We start from the raw sequence: 14,775 nt of genomic DNA, 5'->3' as shown, positions 1-14,775 counted from the left end.
GTTTCAACTGCTGCACCAGCTGCTGCCTCAGTCAATTCAACTTAAAGACCAACTGCAATGGAATTTCACGTTGGCTACATTCGTTGCAAGTAGTACAGAACCTAAGCAAAAGACTCGTGAATCAAAAGGGGTGGGGGGTATTTCGTGAGGTCCCACCTAGTGGGCATGTCCATTTCGTCTGCTGCTGAAGTGCTGATTGGCTGAGGGCATTTGTCTCCTTCTGACGCGTACTCCAGCCCAGCCAATCAGAACTTCAGCACCAAAAGAAATGGACATGTCCTGCAAGTGGATACTTGTAGAGTTCTCCCCCCTGGTGGTTGTCACTTTGACGTAAGGTCCTTCACGACGCCTCTGAGGTTTTTCTAGGTGGCCGCGAATGATGGCCTTATCAGGCAGGCTATTGCAAGGAGCTGTGCATTCTAGGTCATGCATCACTTCTGGCAAGTGGTAATAAGGGCATTTCTCAGCTTCAGCATCAGAAACTGCTATTTTAGCAAGCTATTCGTAATATTTTCCTCATATTTCAAATGTCAAATTTTGCACGGAGGCTTCTCTTTATCTGCTCTGTATTAAACTAGGCTTTTTACGTGGTCAAAAATTTTGTTGCATTTGGTCATTAAGCCTTGCCACACAGTACAACATAAGACCATCTGGTGTCAGTTCCGTAATACTCCTCTCATTTCACTGTCAGAACATTGCTATGTAAATAGACCTTTATACAATTTTAGCATCACTGCTGTGTTATTCTTGTGATAGACACAACCTAAATCTCCCAATAGTCTAGCTGCATCGGATTAAAAGAGGCAGTATTAATAGTAAAATCAAGAGCACCAGTAGGAAATCATTAAGGCCATCCCTATAGAATCGAGCATTGCTGTATTTCCGTCAACCCACAAAGCAGGTCACCTCTTGGTTTCTGCTCAGTAGATTGCACATGCATAATTAGTCAATGCATACAGAAGGTAGTGGAATGTGTGTCAGTACAGCAGAACATATTTTAAAAAGTGCACGAACATTAGTTTGGTAGATGTATTATCTGAAGTCAATTTGAACTTAGAGCATCATGTTCTGTGCCATGTTGCCCTCATAATTGTAGAACAGGTTATGACCCTAAAAAGCATTTGTTACTGTAACAGTAACAGTACTGTTACTCTGTTACTCTACAGTAACAGTAACTAACAGTAACAGTAACTGTGAACTGTTACTCTACAGTAACAGTTCTGTTACTGTAGACAGTAACAGAATGTTAAACATTCTGTTACTGTCTATTGGATCACAGCGCACAGTAAATTGACAGGGACTAACAGAGTAAAGACACCACAAAGCACTGACTGCAACTGGTTGCCCAGTTGCAGCTAGCGCTTTGTGATGTATTTACTCTGCCGGTCCCTGTCGATTTATTGTGCGCTGTGATCCAATAGACGTGCGTAACCAACTAGCCCACCAGTTCGTCCTGAGCAAACTGTTGATCTGTTTAGAAAATACACTTAGATATATTGAGCATTTTCAGCACTGCATGCTTAACAACCATCACTTCTCATTATTGTAGCAGGAAGGCATGCATTCTCAAGAAAGCCCAGTTATATGCAATACCTTCACTGTTATTCATAGCATGCCAAAAATGTGTGTCTCGAGCACTGTTGGGGAAGAATTTCGTTTGATGGTTAACAGAAAACATTTCAGCAGTCTTTTTACATTACTCAATTACTCAAAAGAGGGTAATTACTCAAGAGATGGTTTACTACAAGTGACTCAGGACATGGACACGCAAGTTGAAATGGTAAGCTAGAATACAATTTATGCCCAACTTCCCTGAAGGCAGCCACAGTTACTGACAGGCAGCCTACTTGGATGGTAACATGTCGAAAGATAGCGCTATCCAAATGCCTGGGCAGTCAGTTTTCTGTACCACAGCGTGAGCATGGTGGTGGCCTTACTAAGCACAGTGCCATATACAATTGGCACACATGGGTTATCTGCCATGTAGCAGTGCGACCAAGTTGTGTGCAGTCAGTTGGTCCATTGGGCCAAGGCTTTATCTAATGAAAAAAACCTGACTGTGCCGACGACGCATGGCGCTTGTGACGGGCAGTGAAGTTTATTTTGCCCACTCCTATCAGTAAAAAGAAATGGATAGTTGTAGCTGCACGTAGACATTTGGCAGTTGTATGATCAAGGCTAGGCAGGATTTGTCATTACCTCTCCCTCCTGTAGCAATACAGCTTCCCACCATTTCTTTTTGAGGTACTAATGGAATTACTGCTCTTTCACATAGTAGCTGCCATCTTTGCACAGTATGCCTCCTCAGTACTTGCACTATTTATCAAACATTTCCCAATCTTTCTTTTTTCTTGTAGGCACATGGGCATCATTTGATCATGTTTTATGTAAAATACGACTCGAAATATCGACTGTTGTTATACTTGGTTCAGCCACCACCACCACCACTATGTCCTATTCATGGCATTTTTCAAATTGATGCTACCAACCAGTAAATGGCCACAGAGCAGCATCATGACTTATCAAATTTTTATTAACTGATTCCTGCTGCCACTTTGGTATCAAGGTATTCTTCGTGTTTTCACATCTTTGCTTTACACTTCTCTCTCCTTTTTGTTCCCGTTTTCGGTTTAATTACCGTGCATGTTCGTTCAATCGGTTGTTTTATAGCCCCTTCCGCGAAGCCTGTGGAAGGTAATCACTCCGGTACCTAGCAATGAATATATTCTGTGCACACATATTGCAGAAGTCCATATATTTGTCTCCAGCACCATTGCATCACGTTGCAGTCCTCATCATCACTGTTTTGCAGTCACTCGTGGGTGCCGTAGCCCCCTTGAACACTGTCGATCCCACGTTTGCTGAAGTAGAACACCATCCTTATGCAAGTTCTTTCCTGAAAATCCACGTCGTGTGGTTTATTCCTCGTTACATGCAAACACCTTCATGGAGAACAAAAAATAATTGTCTTTCAGATTCCAGGAACTTTGGAGGACAAGTTCAAGGCTAAGAACGACGAGTGACCCCATTTACCGCATCTCTAGACTTCCGTCCTCTCCTCTTTTCGATGATCCTCCATGTTTCGAGATGGACAGCGTCTTGGCCTGGCGTTACGTAGAAACCTTGCGGCCACTACCCCAAAGCGAAAAAAACTACACAGCCTGCGGTGGACCCGATGTTGTGTACACGTACTTGTTCATGAAGACATCCCTGTTGGCGAAAAGTCTTAGGGCCTTGGTAACTTTGTCCCAAGATATGTGGATGAGAAGAATTCATTTTAATGGCTGAATCGGTATGATGGCACCTGCACCCTTTGCCCTGCCCACAGCGCACCGCCATCTTGTCTATTGCTTTTATTTTTGTTTCTTCCTCTGTCTCATGAGGTGCGGCTCGTGTTGTGATCCTTTGGAGTATGTGATAAACTTTCCCTGATGTGCAAGCCCGGTGACAACGTGCTGTGTTTGATGCACTTGGGAGGTTGAGTTGTGATAGGACAGTGGGAATCCCGTCCGAAACGGTTCCTGTGTGCGTGAATTGGACCGCAGTTGCCTGTGTGCGGAGTTGGCGATTCTTTCACCCATGGAAGTGTGCGTGGGTGAAAGGGAACGAGGTAAATGTTAAGTTGTAAATGGCGTTTTAGTAATGCATAATACGTTTTATGCCGCCGGCAAAGGTACATAACCGCTGAAGGACACATATCATAAAGTGGGTGAAAAACCGGTGACATGTCTTACGATTATGTATAGAGAGTTATAACATGACGACCCGCCGTGGTTGCTTAGTGGCTACGGTGTTGGGCCACGGCGGCCGCATTTCGATGGGGGCGAAATGCGAAAACACCCGTGTGCTTAGATTTAGGTGTACGTTAAAGAACCCCAGGTGGTCGGAATTTCTGTAGTCCCGCGCTACGGTGCGCCTCATAGTCAAAGTGTTTTTTGGCACGTAAAACCCCATAATCTAATCTTCTAAAATGACGGAGATGCGTTAGCGTAGAATACGAGAAGCCGTATACAGGATTATCGAGTGACCTTAGATTAGCAGCGAATGTGGCAACGCCTTGCGATGCTCACGTGCCTGTAGCGTTTAGGAAACCTTGAAGACATGAAATTCAGCTAAATTCAGCTACTTAACATGAAAATCATGTTAAGTAGACACCAACTCGCCCAAGAAGTCATCCTCAGCAGACGGTGCTCCTGCGTTTGCCTCCTTTGAAGTCTTTCACACCGCCGACGACGACAGTGTTGAGGTTTTCGGGCAATTTAACGATTACGGCGCTGTCAGCAACGTGACAGTTCAAAGCTGAGGCAGCGTTTGAACGCGTCGACGCCCTTCCCCGCATGTTGATCGCTCGAGTCGCGCTTCAACATGGGAAAACTGCAGAAAATGTCAAGCAGTAAATATATATATATCTAAATAAAATATTATTCGTTCATTTTGCCGCCGTTCGTTAATTCGACCTTTCGGATAACTCGACGAAATCTTGCGGTACCGGAATAGTCGTATTGCCGGTTGTCGACTGTATCGTACAACGCAACGTTCCTGGCGCTCCACATTTGAACCATAGCATCAGAAGATTTCGCCACTCATTGCAAGTCTCGTACCGTCTACGCTGATGCTTCTTTGCCCTATTGAAGCTGATCACGCTTGTTGTTCGGGATTTGGTCTCGGGATTGCTCGGCTACGAGAGACCATTGCACGAGAACACACGAAGTAGATACCATCGCATGCATTTAGCTTTGCCGGCGTTCAACTCGGACACTTGGGCGAACTACGTAACGGAACTTCAGGGGCATAAAACGTATTCTGCACAATTCCTACGTTTAGTGGTTACGCAGTCGGAGGTAGCAGACACGGACAGGGTTGTGCGCGTCGCTGCGGCCGTGCCGGTAGCGCGCGCGCGCAGGTTCTTGTAAATGAAACTGTGTATAGGGTTGAGTATCGCGCATGAACCTTTCTGTATGCGTGCGCTGCGCGCACTTACGCTTGTGAAACGCATTGTATGCGGTATGTGCTTTGCCACGTTGGTGATGTATCGTGCAGGTTCACGAGTTAGCCGTGTGTGACCAAGGCCGGTGCTAGAGCACTTGACTGAGCGTTCTTACGACGTGCTTCGCACGCACTTGTCACGTGACCCCTGTATTCTGAAACAATGCTCGACCACCGAGTTTATCACAGCGCCGCCCCTCCACTACAGAAGACACCAAGTTTCTCAAAGGTTGTTGTGGACTGTGTATGTGGCGCAGTGCCTGCTTTTGTCAAGGGGCGGTGGCGCTGGCATCAACTTTCCAGAGTCGAGATGGAGTGTTGAGTGGAAGAATGTTCTAGAATACGGGGGACCTATATGTTATTCAGTCTTTGCTTGCACCACCGTAAAGTTTGGTTCTGCAGTTTTTTTTTCCTACAGTAACCGTGAATAATCTGTGCACTGACCGAAGGAGTCCGATCAGCGCGATTCCAGAAACTTGGGCTACTAATAAGGGTGACCGTTGTCAATGAAACGCTAAAAGGAGGCACTGAACTTGGCTGACATATTAGAGTTATAGAATGTCCTGTCCGCTCAACACACTTTTTTATTTGTCGAAAAAAAAAATGACGGCTTGACGGGCCATAGTCCTATTTTCATGCCCAAGGCACGGTACCGGTTGTTTAATTGTGTGGAGTAAGGGTATTTGCGGTATCTTCGCCTACGTAGAATCATTACCGTGCAACAAAAGTTGCCGCTTAGGAGTTTGTTTTTTCTCTTTTCCAATATAGGCGTAGTAGGTAGCCGCGGCTTCACTTTGATAAATGACCCGACTTTGCTAAATATGACGCCACACAGAGCTGGTGCGGGAAATCAAGGGTGTCGTCGCCACCCGCATTTTCGTTTTAGCTCGTTTTCTACTTCGCCATGCATCCGTTGTCGCTAAATAGCCACCGACTTGCTATTCTGGGGGTGTGATATGTGAAGTTCAGTTTAAAGAGACGCTAAAGAAAAATATAACTAGAGCTTTACTAGAAGATTACTTTTCTAGAATGCAAAAAAAAAATTCCAAGGGCACCTAGGCATTTCATATGAGTTGTGAATGCGAAAGTATTAATTTTCAATTGAACGCCGCTGAGCGTTCATTCGAGTTATGAACTCGCGGGCAAGCGAACGCGTTGGGACACGTGAACAAGGAACGCGCGAATAACACAGGATTCCGCAAGCGAGGGAGATTTGGCGTAGCGGCGATGCCCTCTCCCCTCTTGCAACGCCTGGCGCGCTACTGAAGCAGCGAGTGTTCCCTTTCGCCACCTTCTTTCCATTGGTGGCGCCGTCACGTGCCCAACGACGCACGTACTAGGCCACACGTTTAGGCCGCTGAAGGCAGCGACCTGACGCGTGCAATGACGCACACACTAGGCACACCTTTAGTCGGCCAGAACCGTGGAGCCGCCGTGGCGTCGGTTAAGCAGGCCCGGGCTCGACTCCCACTCCGGTCGAAATGTGCAAAATTTTCCCGGATAAATTTGACGCAATCCGAGCATTCCTGACTTGTTTTTACTCTTTGCGCCGTCGGCCATTTTGGATACCATCTTTAGGTAACGTCGACTATAGCGGATTTCCGCTCGACGAGGCATATAATGCTTTCGCATAAAAAAAAAGAAGCCTCCACGTGAGAATACACGTCATAAGTTAGGCAAGACTCGAAAATAGACAGGTGGCGACGCCGCCTTTAAGTCCCCGCATCCGCTAGCTGTGACGTCATGAATGCACGGACGTAGTTAGTTACTTTAATTGTCAAAGATGGCTGATCACTGTATTCTAAAGGAGGCCAAAAACTGAACCTAGCAAGTTTCAGAAACTTTTACACCGTCAATGGGATGAAAAGATGTGGGGTTTCAATGGGCGCTGTTAATGTCCCGGTATATGCTATACAGGGACACTAGGCGTTAAATTTACGACGCGAACTTTATAAAGAAATAAGGCTATCTCTTTTAATGATCAACCTACTACTGCGAAATTTACTGGAAATGTTTTTAAAATTCTTTTATCAGTATAAATTGATTAAATGTATGTTTATTTTCCCTTTATTGTTTTCTTCATTGTCCCTCTATAATGCCGTCTTCTTTGTCAAATTCGGGTTAGCCAAAGAAGATATGCGGCTCTTACGAGGCCCAGTTGTAACCTCGGAAGATCGAAATGTTTTGTTGCAGCCTCGTAGATTTTCCTTGCCCCAAGAGCGTTTGGGTTCTAAAATATTATTTCGGGCCTCAGGCGACATGCTGCGACTTGGGTTGCAACTGTAGCTGGAGAAAGGCTCATGAAAGTGGCGCGGTCGGTGCGTTTTAACTATCGCAAATTAACCGCGACAAGAGCGTATTCTCGATCCGATCATTTACGGGAATACTTTCACTCTTCCATAATTTCCGCGGCATTGACGGACATCGTGTTGGACGACTCACCCAATCAGCGCGCATTATAACGTGCATACTTAGGCGAGTGATAGATCGAAAACGCGGCGCGTGATGACATGTGGTTTTCTTCTGTCGGTGCACACCATACACCGTTTCATGCATAGCAGGCACGGCTCCGAAAGCTAGCAAGACCTCTCAATGCTCGCACCCGTGACAAAAAAAGAATGTGCGTCATCTATTATATAATATACGAGTATATAGGTAGGCCCAATATACTTCGGCGTCTCGTACTTTCGTCACAAGATATGTACTACTAACTATCACATGGTAGACGACGCAGATCTGAACCTCTTAGCCACGGAACGGGCGGAGTGACATGTTTCCGTGACCAAAAACGTCGTACGTCGCACATAAGAAGCACAGTAGTGCACAGCTGATTCGTGACTTCAGGTAGCCTTACGTCCGCAAGTGGTAGTTGCAATATTCGAAGTGATTATTTCGTAGAAAGCGTCGCAGATCAAAAATAAACGCAGTGCAAAACGCGTGTTGTAGTACTTCTATCACCGTACTCCTTGCGTAGCTTCCGCAGCATTGCCTGCTCTGTATGAAATGGAGTATGGATAACAACGTCACTGTGGCTTTGGAGCTCTTAAGTTAAAGGGGGGTCACCTTTCCTGCATTGAACAATGTGCTATGGGAACCTTTCACAATCGTTAAAAGGCCACCTGCAACGAAATCTTAAGTTGGGCTAAATTGGTTATACATGAGTAGCGTATAATTACTGGAGCAATCTTGGCAAATCTTCCGGCCTGTCCGATTACTGAACTGCCTAACATTTTTATTAGAACATATTCAATATTAGAACCTAAACAGACAACCCGTTTGTTCACTTGGTGGATGGCGGGTATGACGGAAGTCCCAGCACGTCACCTTCGAGATGTTTCAGCGCGGGAAGCCGCTGGCAACGTCTCATCTCAAAAGTCATGCCTAATGGTCGCGCGTACTACGCCGTGCGTCACTTACGGTGAGCGACAATGACAGCGTTCTTTCAGTTTCGGTATTAAAAAGGTGTGACGTGAGCCTTTCGCGACGCATCCGCTAATATTTTCTAACGTCAGATTTTGTACAAAGGCTTCTTTGTGCATATCGGCACTGGCTGAAACACTGCTTTTTATGTGGCCCAGAAATTCGTTGCAGTTGGCCTTTAAGTACTTTGGACGCCATGTAGACAGTCTACCCGTTGTTCTTGTTGTGCTTGCATATATATATATATATATATATATATATATATATATATATATATATATATATATATATATATATATATATACGTTTTTCAGCATATTTCAGCAGATAGTTTTTCAGCATATTTTTGATCTCCTTGTACACAAGTGCATATGGCCTGAACACAACACTGAAGTATTTGTGCTTAGATTATTATGACCATTAGTCCCACTGTAAAATCCTGACGAAATAAAAGCGTTTTATGGAATGTACAAACGTACGCATCACTTTATTGGCTAGTGCCGCGTTGCATGGACTAGTGTGCCAAAATAACATCCAGACAGTAGTAACTTAAAGCCATTTCCAAAAGTTCAGAGGTCCGCGTGCGCATGAGTGTAGCTGTTGCTGGGCCCTGCAGGTGGCGCCATTGTTGTACGGCCAGTGCGGCAGAGCTCTTGTAGGATGGCTGCCATAAAGTTTCCTAACAAGATTACTAGGCTGCAATCTCTCACCCGCCAATAGGGGATTCGAGGATCTAATCCGCTCTTATTTATGGCTGAAAACCTGCTTGAAATATTGGTTGCACATGAATACTGCTAAGAGGCCAGTTGAAATGTTGTAACCGCGGTTACGAAAATTCAGCGCAGCCACAAGGGACAAAGAAGGAAAAGCGCGAAGGAAACGCATTTGTGAGACGGGGCTCGTATCGTGCATTTCCTTCTTTGTCCCTTGTGGCTGCGCTGAATTTTCGTAACCATGATTGGTTATACAACTGGTAGGCGCTGGAACTTCGTGGTATTTTAGAAACAACCATTTCGTTCGTTCCTTACGAGCGCATCGTCATCGGTTGCGCATCGTCAGATAACTCTCGCTGCAGTAGTAGTGGAAAACGTAAACGCAATTCTAAGTACAGAGGATTATGTAGGAGACTTGGGGCCTGTCAGGCCCTAATCACACCCTAGCCTCACAGGTCCAGAGCATTGAAATGCTGGCATATAAGACGACGAGCTGGACTGCGCGGCCTGTTTAGAGTGCTCCAACCAGGCCGTGCAACAGAAAAGATGATAGTTAATTTTGCTTCTTTTTCCTTTCTTGTTTGACCATTGGAAAAAGCTTACGATTTTACAGTGCACGAGTATTGCTCAAAGGTTGCCCACATTATTATCGCGCCGCTTTTTGTAGAAATTACAGCCGCAGTACACTGCGGCTCTGCTGGTTGTAATATGTTCGAACTTCGAAAACCTTGGCGACAGCGGTACGTTGCTGTCTGCTCGCGCATAGCGGAAGCCATCTGGAGTGAGTGCCTCTTGAAGAGCGTATGTTCCTTTTTTTTTTTTAAGAACAGCTGCACTTACCGGTTGACAAAAGCTGTGGCGATTTGCAGGAGAACATCCTGCGCGTGATCAAGAAGTTGTCGGCTGGGGTTCTGGCCACTTAAAATTATCGCCGCTTTGAGTGCATGTCATGTTACATACCCCACGTAAATAAGTAGTGCATACCCAGGTGACGTTTCTTAATTTGCTGCATGTATTCCTGTTATGTACTTACACTTTTCAGGGGTGCATGTGGTTGTGAAACCCTGTTCTTTCTTTCCTCTTGTAATGACGCTCTACGTCATCCGGTTCCGTTATCAGTTACATTCACGGTGACACAGAGGCTACCTCCAATATGCAGGTTGCCTCTTAATAAATAAATTTTAAAAAAAACAAAAAAAAGATAGCCACTGAGGTGGTCTTCGCCCCACAGCGTCTGTTATAGTGGAAAAGCCAGCATTGACGAGTGCGTTCTAGCGAGGTACGCACGCACTCAAGGACAACTTGCGGGGCATGTCGCAAATGCTATGTACGGGTTAGCGCCTGTATTGTCAGGATTGGGGGCTCAATCCCATCGCTCGTGGTCCTTTGCAAAGATTGGCGTACGGCATGAATTCGAAGGTAGCTGGCCCATGCCGTCGTCCAACTTATTTACGCTGAGATCGTTGATGAAGTGAAGAACTGTTTCTCATCGAGAACGAGGAAAATGGGTTTATTTACAGAAATTAAATCAGTCTAACATGACTGCTTGAGAAAAAGAGTATCAGTCCAACATGACTGCATGAGAGAAGTGACTCAGTCTAACATGACTGCTCAAGAGAAGTGTCCCCAGCATTCGCACCACAACAGTTTTTATACACTCGGTCCGCCGGCCATACGAGGCGGCGACTGTTCGTTTACTCATCACCAACTCGCCGCTGCTCCACAGATCAGTTTACGTACACAAAGGCAACCGCGTTCTGATGCCCGACGCCGGCGTTGGAGGGGTGCCGTTCCGGGAAGTATCGGCGCCCATCGAGGGTAGCTCGTTGTCTTGCGTCTGGACGAGCATGAGAAGCACCAAAATACGGCTTCCCCACGGCAGCTTGTCCATGCGTGTCATATCAGGTCCACGTTGGGGAACTCCGAAACCATTGTTCACACACCGAACTCGTCCCGTCACAATGTCGATGGGGCTGGTGGAAGGCGGCGGTTTTCAGCACAAAGGCCGCTTCTTCGGACGCCTCCTAGCTGCAGTGACGGAGAGGGTGCGGAATGTGCGTCTTGCCCCCTTGTCGTAATTGGGTGGCAATCTTGCTTTGCAGCTCGCCATTCTTAACAGCGCAAAGGCCGCTTCTTCGAACGCCTCCTAGCTGTAGCGACGGAGAGTGCGGAATGCGCGTCTTGCCCCCTTGTCGTAATTGGGTGGCAATTTTGCCTTGTAGCTCGCCATTCTTAACAGTATGAATCAGTTAGCAGCGAAGCCAAGTACGGATATTCTTTACGTAGACGGATGCTCGTATAGGAGCGCCAGCAATGAGTAAAGAGCACGTTCGAGTTCTACTGTGTGTAGTTATTTTCCTTTTTGGTATGACAGCTGTTTTTTTTTTTGCAGCGTTGGGACACCTGTGGGGTTTCAGTGCTTAGTGCGACACTATATCGTCTATTATATTTTTTGTGTCTCGCGCATCATTGTAACACGGGCCTCATGGCGCCTAGGAAACCAGTCGCATCGACGAGCTTAAATATGTGACACAAAAAAAAAATGCGCGTCGAGATGGCAACCAGCTACAAAACATTTACGCTTATCGTGTGTAGTGTAGGAGTGAGAAACTGCACCTCCCTTTCAGTACGTGTATTAGACGCCCTTTGGTGTCAAATTTAGTATACAAGATAAAATAAAAACCTGACATTTTAAGACAACACAAGAGAGAGAGGTCCACAGGAAGGTGGCGGCTTGAGGCGCCTAACTGCGGTAGAACAAGGAATGTCGCTGAAGCCAAGGCTTCGACAAGGGGACTTGTCTTAAATTAAGTGCCAACTTGGGCCGGTTGGTACATGTCTGCGCTGCTGCTCGTTATTATAATTATTCTTTTTAATACTTGTCTTCGTCCATTTGTCAGAACGTTAGCTTGAGCGACATTCGTTGTTTTATCACTGGGAATAGCGACATCTCGTGGTTGTCTGACGCTTCAAAAAGAAAACACATAGGCGTCGGTCATTTTAGAACTGTGGAAGTAACACGATACCACTTGAAACTACGAAACGTTACCGCCGTATGATCGAGGAACATGGTCGGTGGTACTCACGCTGCACCTTCTGTGCTCCGTTCCACCGTAGGTTTCCGTCTAGCGGCAGCTTCGCGAAGGCCAGCTCAAGCATCCAGACGTCCGTCGCGAAATATACAGCCGCCTGGCCGCGGTGCCTGTGAAGCCGGTCGCACGTACAAACCTACCTGGTACACGGATTTTCTCTGCGGTAACCACATATACCCTCAATGCTCTGCACGGTTCTTTGTCGTCCTAATTAGCCATGCGCGAATCTGGTCCCAGTGCATCGACCGGCACGCGCTCAGCGCCATCTGCCCGCGCACGTTTGTACTATGATTTCCAACCGCTTTATCGAAAATTCCCGGTCCCCTACCTGACCATGTTGAGGTAGTCATTCCGAGTAGACGCTCGGAGAAAGGAGCCGGATACCACATAAGATATTCGGCGCGCAGCATGCGTATTGAACCTGTGGCTTGCAACTGTCCAAAATATCTTGTGCTTCCCGAATTTGTTGTTACGGTTATACTCCGCAGGTGGTCCAGCGATGAGCTAAAATCTTTCGTGAAAACTTCTGCTGGCTCCGGTCAATCGAACGCGGTAGAACAGAATTGGAACGTCTACCTATAACGCGACGATTTCCAGGACTGCACCTGAAGCGGAATGTTGCTGTAACTTATAGCAGCGATTTTTGTTACGAGCAGACACTTATCTGTTTAAACGAAACAAATAGAAAAACGAAATGGAGGAAATGCCGATTTCGCCAGAACTTTGCACCCTGTAACACCTGTCCCGACGTCTTGCTTAGAGAGTTGGCAACCCTTGTTTCAAAAAAAAAAAAACAGCTATGTCGTAACCGATTTTACGTGGGTGCAGTTGGTAGTGCCAAGTCGCCGAATCTGGTGTCGTACTTTGCTGTAACGCATCGTACCGCATGCATCATATGGACGCTTATTAGGGCGCTTGCACTATTCACAGTGTGTACTAGGACAAGTGCCCTAGTAAACACCTGTTCTGCATGACATTGTCGAACATGTGACGAAACACAACACAAAGGGTGCAGACACTGTTACAGTCTACAGTGTCGCCACTTTTGAACTCCACCGTAACCTGCCACCTAGTAACCACGCTGCTACGGAAAGCTTTTCGTGGCTCTCGATACCGCAGCGTTCTGCTGGTGTCGCAGAGACGACGAGAGTCATGATTTCGTGCACACTCCCGTCGTCGCCACCTGTCGTCGGTCAAATAGAACGCGTTGCTTGCAAGCTGAACTGCGCGCCAAAACGGTGCCTGTGTTCTGCTGCCTTGAATTCTTAGCAGCGAAGGCACGGCAAGTGAACAGTAACAGGCCCATGCCTCGGTTGGTGTCAGCTTACCAGGCCAACGATGGGCGAACGTGAGAGCCGCTGACTGCGATAGCTTCAGGACATAACGGAGAACGGCGTTTGCGATGCTTTCCAATACTGGTACTCCTCACTGGTCTAGACCGCTCCCCACCAAAATGGCGACTTTATGTTGCCCGCGTCTTTAAATGTCATAAGCAAGCAGAAGACATTTACGAGCCCGCAGTGACGTCTAGGGGAAGTACTTAATTGGCTCTCTTTCCGGTATACCTCCAACATTTACGAACGAACGAACGAACGAAACTTTATTCAAACATCACAGAATGCTTGCGAGCGCGGACTAAAAATTGGAGGTCGCTTAAGCTTCGCCTTCAAGAGTGGAAGGCGATAGCGTTATCGCATCCCGTTCGCACCGCCTACTCAAACGCGCTACGCCAGCCAAACGTCGCGATCGGCAGAGATAGCCGGGCCATGAAGGCGGACGCGGTCATGGGGCGAGTGGCGCGCCACGTGTCGGGGCAGCGCCGTACATTGCGAGAAGGGGGTCTTCTGTGTTTGCCGCAAGATGGTTCTGCGTGTGCGCAGAGCGCAGAATAAATTTAGCGGAAACGTACTTCGCTACTCGTGAAACTGCGACTTCTGTAAGTTACATGGTCATAATTACCGATATACACCGCAGTATAACTTTCTACGGCACGTTTCTAAGGCAACACCGCATTCACTAGAGGTGATTTTGTCCAGTTTTGAAGGAAGGAACTATATAAAAAAAAACTCGTGGCTGAGTGGTAGCGTCTCCGTCTCACACTCCGGTGACCCTGGTTCGTTTCCCACCAGCCCATCTTGCAAGATGTCTTTTTTTTATTTATGAAGTGCCTTCTGGGATTTATCGCTCACGGCCAACGCCGCCGACGACACCGGCTTTTCTGCGACACGAGCTCCTTAACGCTGTCGCGTTAAAACCTTCAACAGGTTTGCCTGGGTCCGTACCTAGTCACCTTATGGGAACAAAAGTGAAGCATCTGACGTATTGCACAAGGGTCCATCAGTGAACGATTGCCCTGCAGGTCTTAATGGCAAAACTATATATATACTCCGGTTCGTACATTGCAGGCAATGTTAGGAAGGTTAGAGATACATATCTCGCTGCTAGCATTCGCGACTAAAAAGAAAAAAAGAATATAGGGGTATATGCGTCACGTTATCTCCGTAACATTAAATTTCGTACCTTTATGTGCCAAAATATTAAGCAAATATTATATGGAAGGCATC

The 14,775-nt window shown here is 46.6% G+C and overlaps 1 protein-coding gene across 4 annotated transcripts in view; it reads left to right on the top strand.

Annotated features, from left to right (window-relative positions):
• Positions 1-14,775, top strand: part of Pfrx (6-phosphofructo-2-kinase/fructose-2,6-biphosphatase) — a 155,787-nt gene that overhangs the window by 136,851 nt on the left and 4,161 nt on the right. Inside the window, exon 13 of one of the 4 annotated variants that reach the window (XR_010569864.2) lies at positions 12,237-12,354. The exons of 1 other annotated variant lie outside the window; for it this stretch is intronic. Coding sequence is in view for 1 of the 3 variants with exons in the window: in XM_065452776.2 (XP_065308848.1) it covers positions 2,976-3,023 (48 nt within the window). In the remaining 2 variants the exon portion in view is untranslated. Of the gene's footprint in view, positions 1-2,975; positions 3,723-12,236; positions 12,375-14,775 lie in introns of those variants that run through there. 2 more of the 4 variants (XR_010569863.2, XM_065452776.2) reach the window with 2 other exon arrangements.

Source organism: Dermacentor albipictus, chromosome 6 (assembly GCF_038994185.2).
Source record: "Dermacentor albipictus isolate Rhodes 1998 colony chromosome 6, USDA_Dalb.pri_finalv2, whole genome shotgun sequence".
Classification (NCBI taxonomy): Eukaryota; Metazoa; Arthropoda; class Arachnida; order Ixodida; family Ixodidae; genus Dermacentor; species Dermacentor albipictus.
Note: the sequence above shows the minus strand (reverse complement) of the source record. Positions and strands in the feature narration are given on the sequence as shown.